Source organism: Mastigoproctus giganteus, chromosome 3, assembly GCF_048544385.1.
Source record: "Mastigoproctus giganteus isolate SK-2022 chromosome 3, ASM4854438v1, whole genome shotgun sequence".
Classification (NCBI taxonomy): domain Eukaryota; kingdom Metazoa; phylum Arthropoda; class Arachnida; order Uropygi; family Thelyphonidae; genus Mastigoproctus; species Mastigoproctus giganteus.
In genome coordinates, this window is record NC_143577.1 from 140,605,837 (window position 1) to 140,629,433 (window position 23,597).

The window sequence follows — 23,597 nt, forward strand, 5'->3', positions numbered from 1 at the left end:
TTTCTGTGACTGTCAGTCTTTGATTATTGTGAATTATTTCATCAACCTGCATCACATTGTCTGCTGCGGTCGACTTCGATGGCCTTCCTTTCGATCAGCATCCATCAGTTCTGTGCGACCACTTTCAAACTGCTGGCACCACTTCACTATGGCTGGATGCGACATAGCATTTTTCCCATACACCACTGTTATTTCATGATGAATTTCAGAACAATTCAGATGCTTTGCCCACAAAAATCTTACTGTTCCGCATACCTCGAACTTGGAGTAATATTTTAGCTGATGTCTGTTATGAATGCTTTCTCCTACACAACTGTTACTGCTACGTCAATGAAACATGCCTACCAGGGGGGGCGCACAATATGAACTCCATTCCATGCATGCACCACATGTGCATGCATGTGCATGCACACACACACACACACAAACCTAACTATCTGTAGTATGTACTAATACATTACTAAACATATATATTAGGACTTCTGTGGCTCTGTGAAAAACATGTATGTTACTCCAGGACCACAAAATGCTGCTACCACAAAAAGTGCACAAACCATTGTTGACTATTGTTTTGATAAATTTACTGCAATAAAGCATTTTCAGTGATGTTGTAAACCCTTCTGGTCTTGACCATTTCCAGAGAATAAGTGGAAGTTTACTTTTTATTGTTTTAAACAAGAACTCTAGTGGCAGCCGATTCCCTGATAGTTATTGACGGGAAACAAGTAATAATAGGTATACAGCAGTACTATTAATGATTCACAAATAAAGTGAACCTTTATATTTTTTTATGGGAGGTGGAGGAGATTATTATTATGGTAAAATAGCTAATGATTTTTCCTTCATTTTTGGTCTCATCTTTTCTAAAACTACAGAGACAGCTTCATTATTGTTAGAACAAAGCCAAGTGAAACCTGGAATCACTCTGGAAGCTGATGACTTCCACTTGTTTGGGTTAAAAGTAGAATAGTTCCTGAGGGGATATTGTAAAGCTCAGTTATCGTTGGTTGGCTATAGTCCAGATATGTGTGCTGTTTTTTAGCTGTGGGAATGTAATCAGAAATTATTTCATATAACACTTGTGAAAATGAGAATTTTGAAACTCATTACAAAGGAGTTTTAAAACAATCTTGAAAAACAGGCACTAAGTAGGAAGATGACGAAGTAAATGGAAATGGAATCATCCAGGCAGATTAATTATGATTGAATGCAACCGTCCTTCCACTTTTGCAGATAATTTTGTATCTAAAATGTGAAGACAGTCCCTGGAAAAGGAGACATGCTAAAACATTGGTTTCTCAAAATGTTTTTGCAAAAGAGGGAAATGTATCTGTTGGTATATAAAATATATATATATAGACAGGTGTATTTTATCAGTGTATTGGTAAATTACATTGTAATTACATTGTAATTACACTTGACCTGTCAAGTGTAATTACAATGGAAAAAATTGCGAATGCCAGTAAGATAAAAGCAGATTACCTGAAATTAAATGAAATTAAGATTAACATAAAAATAATAATGATAACAAAAATGCTGCCGAATGCAGTGGGTCCTAGGACTTTAACTACTTCTTCATAGGGTTGGTAGCCAAAACAGTAGGAGCCACCGTAATAAGCAGGGTCTCTGTTTCTGCTATGATGTATATGTTTCGTACATATACATCACAACATACCTAGGGTACTGCGTACAGGTCTGAAGACTTCATTTTAGGAAGAATGTAGAGTTGCTTGAGTGTGTACAGAGAAGGGAAACAAGATTGGTGGGGGGGAGGAATGAAAGGGTCCTCTTCTTACCAAAAAATGCTTAAGTTCTGCAAATTGCAGCGGCTGGGGACTACGCACCTGTGAGATGATCTGATTGACATGTATAAGCTCAGATTACGAACTTAAGGGTGCATAAATTCAAACTGAGGAAAGACAGCTGTAGAATAGATGTGTGGAAATTTGCCTTTAGCCAGTGGTTGGTTGATTGCTGGAACACACTTCCATCTGTCGTTGTAGAAGTTGATAGCTTAAATAAATTCAAGGACGAACTTTTAGAGGGAATAGATGTGTGAAATTTTTTTTTTTTTTTTTTTGGCTGATGCTATATAAGCTCATATGCTTGCATCACATGCTTGCATCAATATTACTATATTCTGTATGTTTAGGGTCAAATGGCACCAGGGGATCCCCCCGTCCCTGGGCCTCCGTAGCCAGGTGGGAAGGAGCAACAGTGCGTAACACACGCTTCTTGATTAGACCGGGGTTCGAGCCCGTCACCACCAAATACGGAGGATGCGGAAAGGTCAAGGAATGACCACCGCATATTCCCGGAGCAATATGGCCTTAGTTGCTAATGCTCCTAAAAACCAAATAACAAACATAACAATCCCCCATCTCCACATAAATACCATATGTATAAGTATTAATATTAGTTTATACAGCATCAGCCAAAAAAAAAAACCTTTCCCATCTGGTTACTCCAAATGTTTCTCTAGTTTAATCTAGACAAACATTTGGAGAAACAAACATTCATACTCATGTATGAATTGGGCATACATTTGCACATATCCCATCCATGGGACCTCTGGTGGCTCTAAGGATGCTCCCATAATTATGGTTAAGGGTTTGCTTACTTCTGCCTCCTTCAATATAACTAGATAGATTCCTTCTGCCCCAGGTACCTTTTTTATGTTTAACTTCAAAAATTTCTCCTCCACTTTGCTCTTAGTCATTACAAAATCACTTAGCTCCCTGTTAGAGTTTGATATACTTCTGGCATTCTGCTCCTTGAATAACTCCTCGTGTGTGAATGTAGATGCAAAATACTCATTTAGTTTATCAGCTACTTGAGGAGGATCTTCAATAATCGAACCAAAGTGGACCAATCTGATTCATCCCCTTCCTTCTCGAGTTTCATAAGAAAAGGACTCTTTGCTGTTTTTCTTTGCATCCTTTGCCAAGGATTTCTCTTAATTTGCCTTCGCTTGCCTAACCTCCTTTATGACTTGATTACAGACTACCTAATATCTGCTGTAGGCAGATATTAGGTAGTCTGTAGTCTATATTCTGTGTTGCCTGATAATTTATATGCATTCCATGCACTTCTCTTCTCTGTCCCAAGCTTCATTAATTGATGTGACATCCATTTAGGCTTGAACCTTAAACACTATTTCTTAGTTGGTATGAAAAGTGAAGTAGCTCCATGATCAAGTCCCTGAAGGCTTCCCATTTAGAATTCACCATTGGTAACATCATCAGTTGATCCCACTGTATAGAATTTAAGAAATCTCTGAGACCAAGGCGCCTCCGTAGCCAGGTGGGAAGGAGCTGCAGTGCGTAGCACACACTTCTTGATTAGACTGGGGTTCGAGCCCGTCACCACCAAATACGGAGGATGCGGAAAGGTCACGGAATGACCACCGCATATCCCGGAGCAATATGGCCTTGGTTGCTAATGCTCCTAAAAAACCAAATAACAAACAACAAACTCTGAGACCACTGTAGCCACTTTTATGAAAACAGAAACCCCTCCCTTAACCCCTGATGGTAGTTACATCTTTAAATAAATCCCACATTAGTACACCGTGAACACTGTCACCTAGTGGAACCTTATCTGAAAATTCTTAATGCACGAATAATCACTGCTGATTCCCCTGCACACTCAGCACTTCCCATTCAAGTATTTATTGTGAAGCATTCCATCACTGTGATCACTCACTGGATTACAAGTACTCCCTGTGATTCTATTTTTTTTTCTAAGCTTAACAAGCCCCCAACAGGCCACATAAATTTGCAGTGACTGAGGAAATTATTCTGAACACTGAAACACACTAATATCATTTCAAAAGGAAGCCTATCAAGAATGCTTCCAGAAGTTGTAGAAGAATTGGAATTAATAAGTTTATACAGTGTCAAGGCAACTGCTTCAAAGGAAATAAACTGAATAGCTGTTAAGCTTCTGCATTTATGAAATATTAATTCATCCCCTGAACTTTTTTATTACACCTTGTACTATGATGAAGTTCAGGCAGTTCCCACTTTATAGGTTCCCGGGTTTACGAGTTTTTTTTTTTTTTCAAGTATCAAATATCAACAAAATCGAAAATATGAACATTAATTGCAAAAAAATGAATGTTAAACATTCATAAATACCACATTTCTGACCACGCTTGTAGCTATACGATACAGTGTATCCCTGCTTTACGATATTAATCCATTCCATTCCACCCTGGCATGCACAAACACCAGCATGTGACTTCTCACTCAAGATTGCGACGAAGTCTAATACTCTATCTTCTGTCTACCTTCAGCTTTATTCACAACACCGTAAGAACATTCTGACTTCTTGCCAGTTTATACAGATGGCTCGAAGTCAGAATCATATGTGGGATCTGCTGCTGTTTTTCCAAATAATACCATATCAGAGCAAATACCCCTTGATTGCAGCATTTACACTGCAGAGCTGCATGCTGTAGAATTAGCTCTAGATCACATAAGAAAACACCGATACCAACGGTGTATTATACAAAGGGTACTAGGAAAGTTTTGCAATATGACGCAACAATGAATCACAGGAAGCTGCTTGTTGCTGCATGTTGAGACATGTTCATACGTGCATAGTAGCCGCCGCACCAAGTCGATGGGCTCAGTTATTCATTAGTAGTGAGAGTGTAAAGTGCTTGCGATGGCATCGTGGTCACGAAATGAGATAAGGACAGTTTTGCGGTATAATTTCGTGCGTGGTTTAACCATAGACCAGTGCTTAGAAGAAATGCCTCTTGCAGTAGATGATGATTGTCCACATCGTACAACGATATTCAGGTGGTATAGAGAATTCCAAAAGGGAAATTTCACTCTGGAGGATTCTGAGAGGCCGGGAAGGCCACGAATGTCAGTTACGGAGGAAAACGTTACTGCTGCGAGGAAAATGCTTGACGAAAACAGGCGAGTGACCTACCAACAGATAGAGGATACTTTGGGCCTAAATGCACCAGCAATTCGTTCGATTCTGCAAGATCATTTGCACGTGAAGAAACTTTGTTCTCTCTGGGTGCCGCATCAACTGACTGAAGAGCAGATGACACGACGTGTGACTTGGTGCCGGGAGATATTAAAAAAGTTTGATAAGGGACAATCTCGGTATGTGAACAACATCGTGACAGGTGACGAGACTTGGCTGTACTATTACGATCTGCCGACCAAGGCTCAAAACAAAGTTTGGGTCTTTGATGATGACGACACACCCGTAATTGTCAGAAAATCCCGATCTGTAAAGAAGAAAATGATAGCTGTATTTTTCAAATCGAGTGGAATTGTGGAACGTGTCGTTTTGTACACGCAGAAGACAGTCACAGCTAAGTGGTATACTGAACAATGCCTGCCTAAAGTCATTGGATCTATGAAGAACCTGTGGCCAAAGTCAAGAATGGACACCTGGTACCTCCATCACGATAATGCTGCAGCTCACCGCGCCAAAGCCTGCACCGAATATTTGACCACAACAGGACTGAAACTTCTCGAGCACCCTCCCTACAGGCCAGACCTTGCTCCCTGCGACTTTGCACTGTTCCCGCATGTGAAAATGAAGCTAAAAGGGAGGCGGTTTTCCAGTGATGAGGACCTTCTGCGGGCTTGGGACAACGAGTGTGCTTTACTCCCTAGTGAAACTTGGCAGAACTGGTTTAAAGATTGGTTTCGGAGGATGGAGAGGTGCATTGAATGTAGAGGAAATTACTTTGAAAAAATTAAATAAACAAAGCTGTATTGCAAAACTTTCCTAGTACCCTTTGTATATGCCGCTTCAGTGAGTGCACTAATCATCCAATCCTGTCCCAAATTCAGCAGATAATATACAGCCTCTATGCAAATGGATTCGATATCCGCTTCTGCTGAATCCCCAGTCACATCGGGATTAGAGGAAATGATTTGGCTGACATTGCAGCCAAATCGGCAGCTCTGACGGATAATCTTGACCTGTTAGTCCCCTATACAGACTACAGGCAAGTGATCTGTAATAACTTACAATCTCAGTGGCAAGATTCGTGGCATCACCTGATTACTACAAACAAACTATGTCGAATTAAGCCTGTGATCCATCCTTGGCGGTCCAGCTTACGCAGGGATCGCAAATAGGAAGTTGTTCTTGCTCGGCTCCGCATAGGTGTGCCTCCTATGTGCGAGCAATGCGATACCGTTTTATTCGTCCAACACATTTTATGCGATTGTACCAGTTTTAATAAATGCTCTTACCGCTTTTACCCATCTGACTGAGCCATATACACTCAGTCAGATTTTAAATGACAATGACAAAGTGTCAGCAGTTTTTAAATTTTTAAAATTGATCAATATGTATACACTCATATGAAATATACAATTTGCCTTTATCACTGTACTGATTTTATGTATTGATATGTCTGTATATATATATATGCTCCTTTAGACGAAGTAACCTTTTTAAAAGTAACCAGTCTTATCTATTTTGAATTTTAATCTTTCCATGGTGCACTGTGTTATAACCTTGCTGTTTTTGTGCCACAAAAAATCAAAAATCAAATCAAATCAAACTGTTCCATTCCATTATAACATGAAAATATCATAATGTGAACCCAATAACACATTGTTTTAGTAATTCGTTCCAAGACCTCGAAAGTTGAAATTTTTGCTATATAATTTTCTGAAAGGTCGTTTTTATAGTGTAAATTGTATTAGTTACCAATTGAAATCATTAAAATGCACTACACTTTCATTGTTATCATATGTTCTGTTATAAGAATCAATTTTGAATGCCTCTGTGAGTTTGTTTTTTGATTTTCTAAAACACATTTATGGTGGTGAACACCATAAAATTTGCACTTTCCGGTTTATTGGGCTTTTCTGTTAGTGCATCTAATTATAAATCGGTAGTAAACTCGATCTTATTGCATTTGCAATAATACCTATAACTGGAATTCTGTGGGTTTTTACGTTATTATGATGAAATGTATTTCCCCTTTACTGAAATCTTCAATCGTATAAAAAAAAAATTTTTTTTTTTAGAACCTTCTCTTCATTCGTTTTTTTTTTTTTTTAAGCTTTGTAAACTTGTTACTCCGTGCAAATCGTGTTAGTTGCAATATGTGCATTCCATTAAAAAATGCTTATGCATGCTATTGAAATTTATAAAGAAAAGAGAAGATTATCTTGGAAACAAATGCCTCTTGAAGCATTTCTGAAGAAGTCAACTCCTTGTGCAACAAACCAACGAGTGCCGAGCCAATAATGAGTGATCAATGAGCATGCATTTAGTCGATGATGATGAAGAATAAACATTCTTTAACATTTGTAAGTCGTAAATAATTTACTTATTATTATAATTTGCTTGATTTTACAGGCATGGTTTTCATTTCTTTGGATAAATCAATCATTATTTAAACAAACTAATTAGCTAACTAATTTCGTTGTTGAGAATGTAACCCCTGTTTTTAACATTAGCATTAGAAGAGGCATATGATGCAAGAAAGCAAGCTTATGCAGAATCAGCAAAAAAAAAAAAAAAAACCCTCCCATTTCACACCTCCATTCATTCCAAATGCCTGTCCAGCTCAGCCTTAAATTTATTTAGCCTATTAGCCTCCACAACAAAAGATGGAAGCCTGTTCCACCAATCAACTACTTGCTGGCTAAAGGCAAATTTCCGCACATCTATTCTATAACTATCTTTTTTTCTCAGTTTGAAACTGTGCCCCCTCAGGTTCTTAGAGGAAGAATCCCATCAGCATTCAGCTTGCTCAACCCATTCAAGGTCTTATACACCTCAATCAGATCTCCTCACAAGTGCCTACTCTCCAGCCGCTCTAATTTGCACAACTTAAGCCTGTCTTGGTAAGAACACCCCTTTGTTCCCCTCACCAATCTTGTTGCCCTTCTTTGTACTTGTTCTAGCAACTCTACATCCTTCCTAAAATGAGGCCTCCAGACCTTTCTTGGTGTGGCCTGACCATTGTATAACGGGATAATCACCTCCCTGTCCCTGCTAGCAAAATTCCTATATATCATTGACAAGACTCTATGACCTGCCCTAGCAGCTCGTCTGCACTGCTCAGCGAACTTCATATTTTACTGCACAGTTACCCCAGGTCTTATTCATTTTCCACTTCCCTGAGTGTTGTACCACAGAGTTGGTACATTTCTCTTCGGATATTGCTACCCATATGCAGTACTTTGCATTTGTCAATGTTAAACTTCAGTTGCCACTTCTCAGCCCATATTCCCAACTTATCTAAATCCAGTTGGAGTAGCATACTGTCTTTACTGTCATTAACAACCCTGCCAACCCTGCTTTGTATCATCTGCAAACTTGGACATTAAACCCAATATACCTTTATCAGTATCATTGATAAATATAAAAAACAACAATGGGCCCAACACTAAACCCTGGGGAACTCCACTAATAACATTTGTCCACTGATTACCACTCTCTGTCGTCTCCCACTCAGCCATCCCTTTATCCATTGTAGCAACTTACCCTTAATGCCATACCTTTCTAATTTGTACAGTAGTCTTTCATGTGCAACAGTATCAAAAGCTTTTCTGAAATCCAAGTATATGATATCAAAATTATTTTTGGCATTCAGTTCCTTTGTGACCACATCATAGTATCCATTCAAATTGGTCAGAGAAGACCTCCCTTTAACAAACACATCTGCTGTCTTAACTATTACTGTAGTCTTGTCTAGATGATCCTGCAATGCTTCTTTAACCAGCAATTCCATTATTTTCCCTGGAACACAAGTTAAACTAACAGGTCTATAGTTACTTGTGTCATCTTTTGATGAACCCCCTTTGTGAATTGGTGATACATTTGCACACCTCCAGTCCATGGGGATCTCACCTGAGTCTAAGGAAGCTCTCACAATTATGGCTAAGGGTTTGCTTACTGCCTTTGCTACCTCCTTTAATATAACCAGAGAGATCCCGTCCACCCCAGGTGCCTTCCTTATGTTTAACTTCAACAATTTCTCCTCCACTTTGCTCTCAGTTATTACAAAATCACTTAGCACCCTGTTAGCATTTGATAAACTTCTAGCACTCCCCTCATTGAATAACTCCTCATGTGTGAATGTAGATGCAAAATACTCATTCAGTTTATCAGCTACCTGAGCATGATCATCAATAGTCAACCCATCTATGTTAAGTGGTCCAATCTGATTCATTCCTTTAATTTTAGAGTTTACATAAGTAAAGAACTCTTTGCTGTTTTTCTTTGCATCCTTTGCCAAAGATTTCTCGTAATCTGAATTCACCTGCGTAACCTCCTTTGTGACTTGATTACAAGCTTATATCTGCCATAAGCTTCTGTGTCACTTGATAATTTATATGCATCCCATACATTTTTCTTCTCTGCCACAAGTCTCATTAATTCATCTGACATCCATTTAGGCCTAAATCTTGAACAGTATTGCATTGTCCACCAACATCATTTGGATGCACTTCCTTAGATTTTATGTGTTTCTTAACTAACAGCCCCTCCTCCCTTCCTGTACTGTCTGTACATATTGTACTCACCAGATTCCAATTCTGCAGTGCTTATATCATTGTGACACCGTATCTCTGATATCTCAACAATATCTGCCTTAACAATATCTGCCTTTGATGTCTTGACTAAAGCTTCAAGCTCATCAAATTTATTAACTTTACTCCTATCATTGGTGTACATGCAAGTATACATTCACCTGTTCCTACTCTTGGTAACCCATGTATTTACTTGTTTCACTATGACTCCCAACAGGCCTGAAAGTCTCCATTACCTTGCTTTCCAGGCTCATTCTAATAGAAGTAGAGCAAGAATCACTTTTGCCTCTGCCTGCTTCCACTGTTAACCTTTTAGTTTGTGTATCCCTCCAAGCTAGCAGTTCTCCTACCCACGTAACACTGCCTCTATAGCATCAGCAAATATTCTTGCACCCTTTATATTTAAGTGTACCCCATCTCTGTAGAAGCAGTCTCTCCTGTCAATAAGCACAGAATAGTCTGAAAAAAAGTTCTACACCCTTGAGCCTTGCACAATCTTGCACATTATGTATATGGGAAATAAATTTTCGAGCTTTGAGTGCACACTAAGAACAAATTAACTCGTAAAGTCGGGAACTACCTGTATTTGATTTAGTGGATCTTGTAGCAACCACTATTAAGATAAGAATCTTACAGTATTACCTAATAACTTTAAAAAATATTACATTAAATAAATTAACAAAATATTAGAGTAAATAAATTAACAAAATGTTATAGTAAATAAATTAACAAAATATTACCGCAATTAAGCAGATAACAAAAACTAACTACCACACTGTTCATTAAGAATTTAGCCATTATTGGAATTAAGCCTATATAATATTAATGAAAATATCAAAATTTTGGAAATTAAATTTACAAAATAATAGAAATTAAATTTACAAAATAATAGAAATTAAATATTTCAGCAATTAAAGAGATTAAGCCACTACCTAAATGCTAGATTATGGCAGGTAATGATCTGCCATAATCTAGAAGAATAGTGGGCTTGCACATTCACATCTGCTCACTTCTACTAGTGCCTCTGAATCTTAAATTTTTTTTAATAATTAATGTAAACATCAATATAAATTTACATAATGTTTTTGTAAACCATTGTTATTAAATTTTTTTTTTCTTTCAGTGATTTGCAGTATTTAAAATTGTCTTATAATCACTGCAGTTTTTTTTTTTAGATATTTATTTTTGATTTTTAGCGATGGTACTAATATGACTCCAGCTCATCATTATAGTGATTTCAAGTTCAAGGCTTATGCACCAGTTGCTTTTCGATATTTTAGAGATCTCTTTGGAATACAGCCTGATGATTTTCTTGTAAGTATGTGTTTTGTTAGAAACAATTCGTGTTTTTGAATATTAGAAATTTGAATTTTGTTAGAAACCATTTGTTATTTGAATAATGGTTTTAGCACTGCAGATATCAGTATTTTATTATTATCAGCCGTATGGTGCAAGGAAACCTGAAGCTTATGCTGCACCAGTCAAAAAAAAAACATTCCCAAGTTACTCTGAGAGAGAGAGAGAGAGAGAGAGAGAGAGAATTAGAAAGGAATCACCAAGGAAGAGAAGAATGATGATATCCAGCTCAGGCCCCTGGGTGTGCCAAGCCCATACTCACCAGATGAGAGCCCCTGTGGATTAATTATAATATTATGCTATGTGAATCATGGTTCAACACTCCATCTCAGTAGTAATGAACAGTTGGCACTCTTACAGAAATTGAAGTTTCTTTGAAACATATAAGTTACTTGCGCAAAACTGTATCCAGGTTTTCTATGTGAAGTTTGTCACATACTAATTAATAGTAGTAGAATTAGTGATAAAAATGGCAAGTGATGCAATAAAGCAAGCTTATATAGCATCAGCCGAAATAAAACAAAAAAAAAAAAAAAAACACAGTTTACCCATCCATACCCTCTAAGAATTTGTCTAGTGCTCCCTTGAAATTATTTAATCCATCCACTTCCACAATGACCGATGGAAGCCTGTTCCAACAATCAACCACCCGCAGGCTGAAGCCAAACCTTCGCACATCTATCCTGCAACAATCTTTCCTCAACTAGAATTTATGCCCCCTCGTGTAGTCTCAGCAAGATGAAGAATACCATCAACATTCAGCTTACTCGTCCACTCACGGCTTTAAATACCTCAGTCAGATATCCCTGCAAGTGTCTGGTCTTTAGATGCTGTGCTTTTTCTTTCAAAACTGAAGCCTTTCTAGGTAAGAGCACCCTTTTGTTCCCTTTGCTGATCTGGTTGCCCTTGTCTGCACCATTCCAGTGGATCTACATTCTTCCTAACGTGAGGACTCCAGAACCAGTGTTCTTCCCAGGACCTATCGAATGGGCGCACTGCTTGGTGAATTTAAATGACCGCCTTGCTAAAATTTAAGCGGTTCTAATGGTACTGTATGGTACTGCTCACTGATCTCGATCAATATTAATTTGAACATACTATGCGATTGAGATAAATGTGACAGGAGCATATAATGTTAAATTATGCAATTAATTTTTTTCTCTGGATCGCTTAAGTCACATTTATAAATAACAGAAAATTTTATAATATTGTGGAGTATTACACTTCCCTATCCGACTACTTCATACTGCCACCCATCTGGCAAAATTTTCTGGGGAGAACACTGCAGACCTGTAAACAGTATTCAAGATGTGGCCTGACCATGACTTTATAGCAAAGTTTCTGTATATCATTGACAAAACCCCATGAGCCGTCCTGCACTGCTCAGAGAATTTTACAGTATTACCTGTCTTACTGCACAATTACCCCCTGGTCTTTTTCATTCTCTACTGCCTTGAGTGTAGTAGAACACAGTTGATAAGTTACTCTGGGGTTATTGCTACCCATGTGCAGTACCTTGCATTTGTCAATGTTAAACTTCAACTGCCATTCCTCAGATCATCCAACCAATTTTTATAGATCTTGTAGCAGTAACTCACACTGATGACTGTTGTTAACTACTTTGTTAACCTTAGTATCATCTGCAAATTTAGACATTAAGCCTTATATACCTTCATGAATATCATTGATAAATATTGAAAACAACAATAGACCCAGCACTGAACACTGGGTAACTTCACTAATAACATTAGTGAAGAATGTTGAAGAGCAGTGCCCATTGATAACCACTCTCTGTCTTCTTCTGCTTAACCAGTCCTATATTCATAGGAGTAGCTTTCCCTTAATGTCGCATTGCTCCAGTTTATATATGCGTAACAGTATCAAAAGCCTTTCTGAAATCCAAGCATATGATATCAAAATTATTTTTTGCATCCAGTGACATGATGGTCACTGCATCATGGTAACCTATCAGTTTTGTTACATAAGACCATCCCTTCCCTTGAAAAATCTATGCTGTGATTGCAGTATAATTGTACGCCTGTCCAGATGGTCCTGCATTACTTCTTTAACCAGTGATTCCAAAATTCTCTAATGTACAAATTAGAGAATTTTCATCATTTGTGTACATAGCCAACTACATAAGTAGTTATAAATTGGTATCATTAAGTATATCTCATATTGTGAATATGAGATATACTTAATATACTCAAACGACTTGCCATGAATTGCTATTTACGTAACTTGAGGCTTTAGCACTAAACTGCATAGTGTAATCTAAATTACTCCACGCCATCAGGCATCTCTCATATTGTGGATTTGCAAGTGGGTTGTCATCATTGTAACACCAGGGTACCTGCCCATCCACTAATGAGGAGCCATTAAGCTCCGAAACGATGCCGTATGGGTGTTGGTATCCACTGAGAATAAGTAACAATAGTCTTCTCCTATGGTGAAGCGTTACTCATTCAAGGTAGTGCAATATCATGGCAACTCGTTGTGAGGGTATTCACAATATGAGATATACTTAATGATGCCAATTTATAACTACTTATGTAGTACAGAAATGATGCAAATGCGCGAACTTGTACATTAGTTAAACTATTTATGTAACCTGATGCTTTAGCCCTAAACTACATACCATTACAGTTCTGTAACTAGTCATGATGCCTTTTGATCCCCCTTTATGAATTGGGGATACATTTGCATTTCTCCAGCCCATAGGGACCTCTCTTGAATCCAAGAATGCTTTCATAATTATGGCTAAGGCTTTGCTTACCTCCTTTGTTGACTCCCTTAATATAATTGGATATATTCCATCCACCCCAGGTGCTGTTTTTATGTATATCCTCAACAATTTCTCCTACACTTCCCTTTCAGTTATCACAATGTCATTTAGCTGCTCGTTAGAATTTGATAAACTTCTGCCATCCCCTTTCCTAAAGAATTCAAAATACCTATTCAATTTGCATGTAACCTGAGCAGGGTCATCAACAGTTAAACTCACATACATCAAGTGGAACAATGTAATTCAACCCCTTCCTTCTACTCTTAATGTAAGCATAAATACCTTGGCTGTTTTTCTTTGCATTCTTTGCCAGAGACTTCTCATAATCAGCCCAAGCTTACCCAACCTCCTTTGTTACTTATATATATGTATTCCATGCACTTTTCTTCTCTGGCACGTCTCATTTCTTAGTCTGGCATTTCTTTAGCTCTAATAAGCCTTGAACAGTACTTCTTTGTTGGTATGAAAAAATTACTAGCTTCTTTGATTACTTCCTTGATTTTCTTCCCATTTTAAGTTTGCTGTTATTAACATGGTCCCACTGGACACAATTTAAAAATTGTCTGAGATCTATGTAGTCACCCTTACGAAAGCAAATGCCTTTAGCATTAGTAGAGGTATATGATGTAAGAAAGCAAGCTTATGCAGCATCAGCCAAAAAAAAAAAAAAAACTCTCTCATTTCACTTATCCACTTGCCCCAAATGTTTGTCTCGTTCTGCCTTGAATCTATTTAAGCTATCAACTTCTACAACGACAGATGGAAGCCTGTTCCAGCATTCAACCACCCTCTGCCAAATTTCCGCACACACATCTATCCTACAACAGTCTTTTCTCAATTTGAATTTATGTCCTCTCAGGTGATTATTCTGAGCAAGAGGAAGAAGCGCCTCCGTAGCCAGGTGGGCAGGAGCAGCAGTGCGTAGCACAGGCTTCTTGATTAGACCGGGGTTTGGTGGTCACGGGATTAGCCCGTGACCACCAAATACGGAGGATGCAGAAGGAACTGTCAGGAAATGACCACTGCATATCCCCGGAGCAATATAGCCTTAGTTGCTAATGCTCCTAAAAACCAAAAAACAACAACAAGAGGAAAACTCCCATCAGTATTGAGCATGCTCAAACCATTCATGGCCTTATACACCTCAATCAGATCACCTCGAAGGTGCCTAGACTCCAGAAACTGTAATTTGCAAAACTTAATCCTTTATTTGTAAGAGCACCCATTTGTTCCAGCAGCTCTACATCCTTCTTAAAATGAGGCCTCCAGAACTGTATACAGTACTCAAGGTATATCATTAACAAGACTGAATGAGCTATATTTGCAGACGGTCTGCACTGCTTAGAAAACTTCATATCTGACTGCACAATTCCCCACAGGTCCTTTTTGTTCTTTACCACCATCAGTGTAGTACCACATAGTTGATACCTTAATCTGCAGTTACTGTTTCCCATATGCAGTACTTTACGTTTGTCAATTTTAAACTTCAGTTGCCACCTCTCAGCCCATCTTCTCACCCTTTCTAGTTCCTGTTGCAGTAGAGTACTGTCATTAGTGTCATTCACAAACCTGCCAACCTTTGTATCGCTTGTAAACTTAGACATTAAGCCTGATATACCATCATCAATATCATTAATAAATACAAAAAACAACAGTGGACCCAACACTGAACCCTGGGGGACTCCACTAATAACATTAGTCCACAAAGAGTAGTGTCCATTGATTACCACTCTCTGTCTTCTCCCACTCAACCATCCCTGTATCCATAGCAGCAATTTGCCTTCAGTACAAATTGCTGGTCTACTTGATATCGATGGTTTGACTGTTGATGATCCTGTTCAGATAGCTAACAAACTGAATGATTATTTTACATCTAAATTCACACACGAGGAGTTATTAAGGGAGGAAAATGCCAGAAGTTTTATCAAACTGTAACAGGGTGCTTAATGATTTTGTAATAACTGAGAGCAAAGTGGAGGAGAAATTGTTGAAGTTAAACATAAGAAAGACTCCTGGGGTGGATGCGATCTATCCAGTTATATTAAAGAAGGCAACAAAGGAACTAAGTAGCCATAATTATGAGAGCATCCTTGGACTCAAGGAAAGTCCCCACGGACTGGAGATGTGCAAATATCCCCAATTCACAAAGGGGATCGAAGGGTGATGCGAGTAATTACAGACCAGTTAGTTTAACTTCTTTTCCAGGTAAAATAATGGAGTTACTAGTTAAAGATGCATCGCAGGATAATCTAGACAAGACTTCAGCAATAATTGACACAGCAGGGTTTGTTAAGGGAAGTGTTAGCTGACAAATTTGATTGGATACTATAGTGGTTTTCAGCCAGGGTGCCGCCACAACATTCCAGGGGTGCCATGTAATTTGAGTTTTAATTACTTATACTTTTTTTTTTATTATTTATATTTTTATTTCTTTATAAAAAGGTGTACAGTATATTTTTAATTTTGTGGTTATCTATAATTGATGTTTACTGAGTACCTCTATATAAAGAATAAAATTATATACTGTATATATATAATTTGTATTACGAAATGTAAATTTTATAATTATATTATTGTAATAACTATCATATAACATATTTTTTAATATATATATATATATATATATATATATATATATATATATTAGTCAATTTTATTTTTATTTAATGGTATCTATCTTTAAGGAGTTAGGTGTATAAGAACCAAACTAACAAGTTAGTAAAAGTAAACTAGCTTTAACCTGGAAGTCCTATATAAAATTATATTAATGAAAATGAAAATGAACTGAATTCAGACCCAACTCCCAAGCCAACCTGAAAAACACTTGCAAATCTATTTACATGGATCTTCTACAATTTGCCTTCAAAACCACCTATAAATTCAACACACCAGTAGAAGCCTTTCAAAATTGGAAAAATACTTCCACAGACATGTTTAAGCTTGTGAACTTAGGGTTATCATTTTGTACTGAAATTGAAATTTTATTGAAATTAAATCGAAATCATGACTCAAACCAGAGCAGCAAAGCAAAAGGCTCAAGCTAATGGGAGTGCTGTGGCTCAGGGAAGAACTGAGGGGGGCAATTGCCCTCTGAATCACAGCCTTTTAAAATACACTGCTTGCTTGATGTTTATGGAGTAATCGGATACGGGACATGACATTGCTATGGGGGATGTCTTTGTGTGTGTGCGCGATGTAAGGAGTGTAAGGAAATCAGGCGACAACTCAGCGTTGTTATGGGCCTATATGAGAGCTTGAAGGACAGGGTGGATGTCCTTGAAGGATCTAAATTAAAGGGACGCATCAAACTCTCAGCTGACCACATCAACGCCAGAGCTTGCACTTGGTCATCACGCAATACAGTGGCAACTCCAAGGCAGAATGCGCTAGTCCCGCAGGAACTAGTAGTTGTTGTTGACTCTATTGTCAGAGAAACGGGGAACATGGTATGTAAAAAGAATAGGTGGAACAGGACCAGGGTATGTCTGCCAGAGGCAAAGGTTGATGACGTTGTAGAGCGGATATCATCTTTTAAGGGCACAAAAGGTGATATAGTTGTGCACGTTGGCACTAATGATATTAAGAGTAGGAGACCGGCGAAATTACTTAACAAGTACAGGTCACTGTTGAACAAAAGCCGAGAATTAGGGTTGAATTTGAAAGTGTCTGCAATTCTGCTCAGACATGATAGGAGGGAGTATATGATGAGAGCCTTGTCGATCAATTCGGCCCTGGAAAGATTGTGCAAGGCTCAAGGGGTAGAATTTTTTTCAGCCTGATCTGTACTTTTTAACAGGAGAGACTACTTCTCCAGGGACAGGATACACTTAAATAGAAAGGATGCAAGAATATTTGCTGATGCTATCGAGGCAGTGTTAGGTGGGTCGGAAAACTGCTAGCTTGGGGGGAATAATAGATTAACAGTAGCCACTGCCAGAGGTGAAAGTGATTCTTGCACTGCTGCTATTGGAATGAGCAGAAGCCTGGAAAACAAGATGCAGGATATTTCAGAGACTGCTGGGAGTCATTGCGGTACAAGTAAACACAAGGGTTGTGTTAGGGTAGCTAAGAATAGGAACAGGTGCATGTATACTTGTGTGTACACCAATGCTAGGAGTTTTCTAAATAAATTTGATGAATTTGAGGTATTGCTCAAAGCATCAAAGGCAGATATTGTTGGGATATCAGAGACGTGGTGTCACACAGATATAAGGAATGCAGAACTGGAATTTGGGGAGTACAACATCTACAGAAAGGGTAGACAGGATAGGAAAGGAAGAGGAGTTATGCTATTAGTTAAGAAACATAAAATCCAAGGAAGTGAAGCCAGTTGACATCGCTGGACAGTGCAGTGTCGAGTCAGTTTGGTGTGACATAAGCATTGGGAGATCAAAATTGAGAGTAGGAGTGTGCTATAGGCTTAATGACTCTGATCAGTATAATAAGAAACTGTACAGGGAAATAGAGTGGGCCAGTAAATCAGAGAGTCTTATAATGGGGGATTTTAATTTCCCAGATATTGACTGGAATTTGTGGGTTGGTCACTCACACACTAGCAAGGCTTTTGTGGATTTATTGAATGATTGTTTTCTACATCAGCATGTTCGGGAGGCAACTAGAGGGAGTAATACTCTTGATCTGATTATCAGTAGCGATTCTTCATGCATTAAGAATCTGCAGATAAAGGAACGACTAGGTGGCAGTAATCACAGTGTGCTAAAGTGGGATTTACTCAAAGAGGTAATTACCATCAGGGGTAAAGGGAAGGGTTTTTGCTTTCGTAAAGGAAACTACGATGGTCTGAGACAGTATTTAAATTCTGTACAATGGGACCAACTGATGATGTTGCCAACAGCAAATTCAAAATGGGAAGCATTCAAAGAATTTATCCTGGAAGCTACTAGGCTTACATACCAACTAAGAAATATTGTTTGAGATTTAGGCTTAAATGGATGTCAGATGAACTAATGAGACATATGGCAGACATGAAAAATGCATGGGATACATATAAATTAATGGGTGACATGGAAGCCTGTGATAGATATAAGCTGGTCTGTAACTAAGTCAAAAAGTAGATTAGGCAGGCAAAGGCAGATTATGAGAAATCCTTGGCAAAGGATGCAAAGAAAAACAGAAAAGAGTTCTTTACCTATTTAAACTCAAGAAGGAAAGGGATGAATCAGATTGGTCCACTGGATATTGATGGTTCAACAGTTGAGTATGCTGCTCTGGCGGTTAAACGAGTATTTTGCATCTACATTCACACATGAGGGGTTATTCGGGAAGAGGAATGCCAGAGGTGAAGGCTCTGGCAGTGAGCTAGATGATTTTGTAATAACTGAGTGGAAAGTGGAGGAGAAATTGTTGAGGATAAACATAAAAAAGGCACCCGGGGTGGATGGGATCTGTCCAGTTATATTAAAGGAGGCAGCAACGGAAGTAAGCAAACCCTTAGCCAATATTATGAGAGCTTCTTTGGATTCAGGGAGGTACCCGTAGACTGGAGATGTGAATGTGAGCGCAATTCATAAAGGAGGATCAAAGGCTGAAACAAGTAATTATAGACCTGTAAGTTTAACTTCTGTTCCAGGAAAATTAATGGAGGAACTGCAGGATCATCTAGACAAGACTTCAGTTATAGCTCGGACTCAGCTTGGTTTTGTTAAGGGAAAGTCTTGCCTGACCAATTTGATTGGATACTATGATGCAGTCACAAAAGAGCTGGATGGGGAATAACTTTGATATTATAAATTTGGATCTTAGACAGGCTTTTGATACTGTTGCACATAGAAGACTGCTGCAAAAATTGGAGCAGTGTGGCATTGGAGGCAAATTGCTGCTATGGATAAAGGGATGGTTGAGTGGGAGAAGACAGAGAGTGGTAATCAATGGACACTGCTCGTCGTGGATTAATGTTATTAGTGGAGTTCCTCAGGGTTCAGTGTTGGGTCCATTGTTGTTTTCTGTATTTATAAATGATATTGATGATGGTACATCAAGCTTAGTGTCCAAGTTTGCAGATGATACAAAGGTTGGCAGGGTTGTTAAGGACGCTACTGATGCTATTCTGCTGTAACAGGATCTTGAAAGGTTGAGCAGATGGTCTGAGAGGTGGCAAATGAAATTTAACATTGACAAATGTAAAGTACTACGTATGCGAAACAGTAACCCCAGAGCAACATATCAACTCTGTGGTACTACACTGACAGTGATAGAGAATGAAAAGGACCTGTGGGTAATTGTGCAGGCAGATATGAAGTTCTCTGAGCAGTGCAGACGGGCTGCAATAGTAGCTCATGGTGTCTTGTCAAGGATATACAGGAATTTTTCTAGCAGGGCTAAGGAGGTGATTATTCCCTTGTATAAGGCAATGGTCAGGCCACACCTTGAGTACTGTATACAGGTCTGGAGTTCTCATTTCAAGAAGGATGTAGAGCTGCTGGAACGAGTACAGAAAAGGGCCACGAGATTAGTGAATGATACGAAGAAAGGCTTAAGTTTTGCAAATTTCAGTGTCTGGAGATTAGGTACCGGCGAGGTAATCTGATAGAGGTGTATAAAACCTTGAATGGTTTGAGCATGCTCAATGCCGACGGGATCCTTCCTCTTGCTCAGAATAATCACCTGAGAGGTCATAAATTCAGATTGTGGAAAGACAGATGTAGGATAGATGTGCAGAAATTTGTCATTAGCCAGCAGGTAGTTTGTTGGTGGAACAGATGTCCATCCCTTGTTGTGGAAGTTGATAGTCTAAATAAATTTAAGGCTCAGCTTTACAGGTATTCCAAACGGAGGGGTGAAATGGGAGTGGTTTTTTTTTTTTTTTTTTGCTGATGCCTAAGCTTGCTTTCTTGCATCATATGCCTCTACTAATGCTAATGCTAACTCCTCACCTAGCTGCATTACCAAAAAACTTATAGCCTTTCACAAAAAAATAAAATTAAAAATAGATAATAGAAGATATTCTTTTGTATATTGGATCCCCAAATTTCATAAAGTCCCAGTTGGAAAAAGGTTCATCACTTCTGGCAGAAACAGCTATATAAAACCATCCAGTAATTTAATGGAGGACAAACTAAATATTATAGCCAACCAACTCACTAATACTGAATTTATCTCTAATAACAGAAAATATTTATACTACATCAAAAACAAAAACTATAGAATCAGAAGTCAATGCTCTTACCATTTTGAAAACCTTTTCACCAGTATATCACACGACAATTTAAAAAAAGTTCTTTTACATTACTACGAAACTTATCAGAATATAATGGGATGTAATAAAAAGTATTGGAATGACATTATTAATCTTAGTGTCAAAAACAATTATGTACTTATGGGAGACAGCAACTACGTGCAGAGTAGGGGAGTGGCTATGGGGGCTAGTAGTTCTTGCTCCATAGCCAACCTTTACCTGCATTATTTCGAAAACAATATCAAAGAAGAAATTATATTCTACAGATATATTGATGATGTTCTGGTTATCAATTTGAACAATTTCGATATTATAGCCCCGGAAATTTATCTTGCAGATTTAACCATAGAACGCACTAACTCGGATAGCAACCTACAAGCTTGCTATCTCGACCGCCAAATCACCATCACCAGTGACAATGTTTACACTCGACATTATGATAAGAGAGATCATTTTAGCTTCCCAGCTATAAAACTTACCAACTGGGAGAGCCATTTGGCTAAACATATCCATGGCAACACTATTAGAAAATAGACAAACAGGTTAATACACATCTGCAATAATCTAGATAACATGATGGAAGCAATAAAAAACTGATAGATATTCTCATCAAGAATAATATACCTGCCAATTACAGCAGACATCATATTAAAGCGGCCATACTTGTGAACCTCAACCTACACCAATCCCAATACATTTATTGAAAATACACCGAACCAGTTTATAACTATAACATCAATAAATAGCCCATGTTTGCCTGGTTGTCTAAAAACCAGTGTCCTTCATCAAAGTAAGATAAAGATTATTGCTGAGAGTAATTTTGATTCCCGGGTTTATTGCGCTCAGAAGAGGCTCGTCATCTGTCCGCACTGTAATCCAGCTGACCAAAAATCCCCCCCCACAAAACTGACAATCTAATAACTGGTAATGTATCAATTTGTATCAAACTCCCAACAACAGAATAATCGCACCTAAGGTATTATTTTAAACACATAACGTTCATATCCCTTCATTTAATTACAAGCACAGTATAAAACCTAGAGACACAGGGTGAAAATTCACATTGAAACATTGAAGGAGGCTGTAAATATGTATATAGCTATCCCCTCGGACATACACGGGTCGATATGCCTTAGAAAAGCTATACCGGCCCTTGTCCAGGAGATAGCATTTCCTATATATTTACATTAACACACTTTTTCATTAACATACGTCTTGTATTTAATCATACTAACACTTATTGTACTTGTATAAACACATCATTTGATTTATGTAGGTTCCTTCCGCTATCAGAGGCAACCCCCCCCCCACTAACTCAAAGAAAAACCCTCTCAAGGCTATCAGAACATTTGCATTGACATAGGGCATATTGTCTACAGCAATTTCACCATCACGCCATAGTCAATGAAAAGCACGGCTGCGTAGTATCATTTAATCAGCACACATAAAACAACCAGAAGGCGGGAATTGGTTCCTTTTCAGTCTGAACAAGAAGGAAGTAAGAACCCATTCTCATTTAATTTGATACATATCCATTGGGCTTTGTGTCGCCTATCCCAGTTTGCTGATTCTGACACTATTTTTACAAAATTTAAATTTAACATGTATTTTACAAAATTTAAATTTAACACATATTATCTTTTCTCATTTATTAGCACTTCCCATTTAATTTCTATTAATTTCTATACAATCACCTAAAAATTAAAATCAGGCAAAACTGGAATGGGGACAACAGAAACAGGCAGGTATGAGACATTCTTTTAGTCTGGCTATCGGTCTGCTCAAAGCCCCCGAAGAAGTAGCATATTTTTTTATTTCCATTTAATTTTATATAGGCCTTTCAGGCTAAAGCTAGTTTACTTTTACTAACTTGTTGTTTGGTCCTTGTACACCTAATTCCCTACAGATAGATACCACTAAATAAAAATAAAATTGACTAATATAATTTCATGCACACATAATGCCTAATTGCCCTATGAGGCATAGCATTAACATTGCACACCTGACAGGTACCTATTATGGTGAACTTTACCAAATATCATTTTTATAGTCTTCAGTAAGAACACAATACACACACACACACACACACACACACACACACACACACACACACACACACACACACACACACACACACACACACACACACACACAGAATTGGATCTAACAGGCAGAAAACTGAGTAGGGGTGCCACAAAGTAAAATAAATTACTTAGGAGTGCGTTATTAAAAAAAAAGGTTGAAAACCTCTGGGATACTATGATGTAGTTACAAAGGAACTGGATGCAAAAAATAATTCTGATATCATATACTTGGATTTCAGGATAGCTTTTGACACTATTGTGCATGGAAGACTACTGTACAAATTGGAGCAGAATGGTATTAAGGGTAAGTTGCTACAAAGGATAAAAGGGTGGTTGAGTGGAAGACAAAGAGTTGCAATCAATGGATGCTGCTCTTCGTGGACTAATGTTATTAGTGGAGTCCCACAGGATTCAGTGTTGGACCCACTGTTGTTTTGTATATTTATCAATGATATTGATGAAGGTATATATCAGGCTTAGTGTCGAAGTTTGGAGATGATGCAAAGGTTGGCAGGGTCGTTAATGACAGTGTGCTGTTGCAACGGGATCTAGAAAATTTGGACAAATGAGCTGAGAAATGGCAACTGAAGTTTAACATTGACAAATGCAAAGTACTGCATATGGGTTGAAATAACCCCAGA

General features: G+C 38.1%; 1 protein-coding gene across 4 annotated transcripts in view; it reads left to right on the plus strand.

The window, feature by feature from the left end:
• Window positions 1-23,597, plus strand: part of LOC150088291 (phosphatidylinositol 4-phosphate 5-kinase type-1 alpha-like) — a 743,292-nt gene that overhangs the window by 159,576 nt on the left and 560,119 nt on the right. For all 4 annotated transcript variants that reach the window (XM_090370677.1, XM_090370676.1, XM_090370679.1 and 1 more), the window contains one exon: window positions 10,733-10,850. In XM_090370677.1, coding sequence (XP_090226803.1) covers window positions 10,733-10,850 — 118 coding nt within the window. The remainder of the gene's footprint in view (window positions 1-10,732; window positions 10,851-23,597) is intronic.